A 2,068-nucleotide genomic window follows, 5' to 3' on the forward strand; every position below is an offset into this window, starting at 1 on the left:
GGAAAATAACATCCTGTCCACAACGCCTTTCAAAATTGTGATAGCTGCACAACTGTCTTAAGACAGACTCGGAAGCTTTGAATTATCAAGAATCTCACTTACTCCAACTTTGTTGACAGTAGTCTGCAACCACTACCTCTTACTGCCGTATGTTAAATATTTACATCCTAAATGAAGGCACAGAAGGTGAGAAAAGCACTGTCCTTCTTGAGGGACCTGGGCATTTCCTCCGTCCCCGGGACAGCAAGTGACCATGGTGTCTCTCCCTCTTGCAGTGCACAACACCTTTTGCAGCACGACACCAGCGAGGGAGGGCGGCTCCTCATCCTCAGCTCTTCCCAACCCTCTGTTGAGCACAAACATGGCGACTGAGTCAGAGTGGATCTGTCCCATCTGCCATGATGCTCGGAAAGACGTCGCTTATGCGCTGCCCTGTGGCCACCATTTCTGCCTGGGCTGCATCCTGCGTTGGGCAAAGATGAAACCAGACTGCCCTCTCTGCAGAAGACAGATGGAGACTGCCAAGTTTTCTGTGCGGGAAGAAGATGACTATCTAGAGTGTGTCATCACTCTCCCTGAAGATGTGCCCGAAGAGAGCGGCCACGCAGGAACAGCTCCTCCCACCCGGCCGAAAACAACCCCCATCAGCCAATGGTGTCTCCTCCGTCCTCTCCACACGGGAGGCTGTCTCCAGCGCAGGAGGAGGCTTCAGGGATAGATGCCGGGGCTATTGTGGGTGGGCTCCTGCCCGAGGTCTGGGCAGAACTTTTCCAAAGACAAGAGCATCTCCTCAGTCCCGTGCTGCCTTGGCTGCGCCAGGAGCTGCAGGCAATATATGGGGCGCGGTGGTGGCAGGCAAATAGTGCAGAGAGCAGCATCTTGCACGTCCTGTGCATCTGCGGTCCGGATGAGGAACTCATGGTCCAGAGGCTGCAGGTCTACCTCGAGGAACACGCAGCACCACTGGTACGTGGTGTCATTGACATCATTGCGCACCGGTGCAGCCAGGAGGCCCAGAGGCTGCTGCGCTCCCAGGCTGCCAGGGAGGAGGATGAGAGCCGTGCGGCCGGCTCCAGCTCCAGCAGCTCCAGCTGCAGCAGCTCCCGGGTGGGGACTCCCACCCCCAACTTGGCCTCCTCCAGAAGCTCTTCAAGCACCGACGTTGAGGAGGATGATGGCATGTCCGCGGTCACCCTCAGCGGGGGTCCCGGACAACCCCCATCTGTGCCCGTCGCTGCAGAGCAGGAGCAGCTCCAGGAGGAGCCGGGGGAGGTGGTGGCAGGACCCTCTGCTCAGGGCTGCAGCCGTAGACCCTCCGCTCCCGGCCAGGACAGGGACCGCTCACCTGAGGGACCCCGGCGCCCCCAAAGCGGAGGGCCCCCGACTCCCGGGACTCTCCCCCGCCCTGCAAGAAGCCGCCCCACCAGCAGCACTAACAGGGCTCCAACTTCTGTTAATTGAAAAAAAAAAAAGAAATAAATTCTGGTTTCCCTGACACAGTCTCTCGGTGCTGCTTTCTCTCCCTTCTCCTGCTGCCTTTCCATGCCCCTCACGCCCCATCGTTGACCAAGGGCCCCAGAGACCCGGAGCCATGTGGGCAGCACCTCCTCATGCAGGAAATCCTGCTGCAGTCACAGCCGTGGAAGAGGTTGCGAAAAAGCACCAGGGTGATGCTTACAGAGGAGTTAGGAGTGACGGATTGACCAGGCCTTCCTCAAGCTCAGTTGAAAAAATACCTATGCATTAATGTGAAAATGAGTATTATAAAAGGAGGGCAAGAAGAAAGGGAAAGGTAACCTACAGCAGCATTCGCTTTATCTGCAAAAGACTGTCCAGGACAGATGCTTTGCTCATTTAAATCATTGCAGTTCTCCCAACTGCAGTGGAGTGATGCAGATTTGCTGCTGGCCACCATCCTGCCTCTGGACTTGATTTGCACTAGCACACAAATAAATGCAGGATACGTCCAGGAGCCTTTTGCTTTCTTATTCCTGCAGAGCTACAGAACTTAGAAAAATGAGCTTGCATTTCACTATGTCAGGAAAATAGACCAATTAGTGCAGCACAA

General features: G+C 55.5%; 1 protein-coding gene across 1 annotated transcript; it reads left to right on the forward strand.

The window, feature by feature from the left end:
- Positions 1-361: 361 nt before the first annotated feature.
- LOC147526469 (uncharacterized) lies at positions 362-1,436 on the forward strand. Its single transcript, XM_086629825.1, is given in 3 exon segments — positions 362-617; positions 620-1,357; positions 1,360-1,436. Coding segments are annotated over 3 exon segments (1,071 nt in total).
- Positions 1,437-2,068: the final 632 nt, after the last annotated feature.

This window comes from Tauraco erythrolophus, chromosome Z, assembly GCF_009769465.1.
Source record: "Tauraco erythrolophus isolate bTauEry1 chromosome Z, bTauEry1.pri, whole genome shotgun sequence".
Classification (NCBI taxonomy): Eukaryota; Metazoa; Chordata; class Aves; order Musophagiformes; family Musophagidae; genus Tauraco; species Tauraco erythrolophus.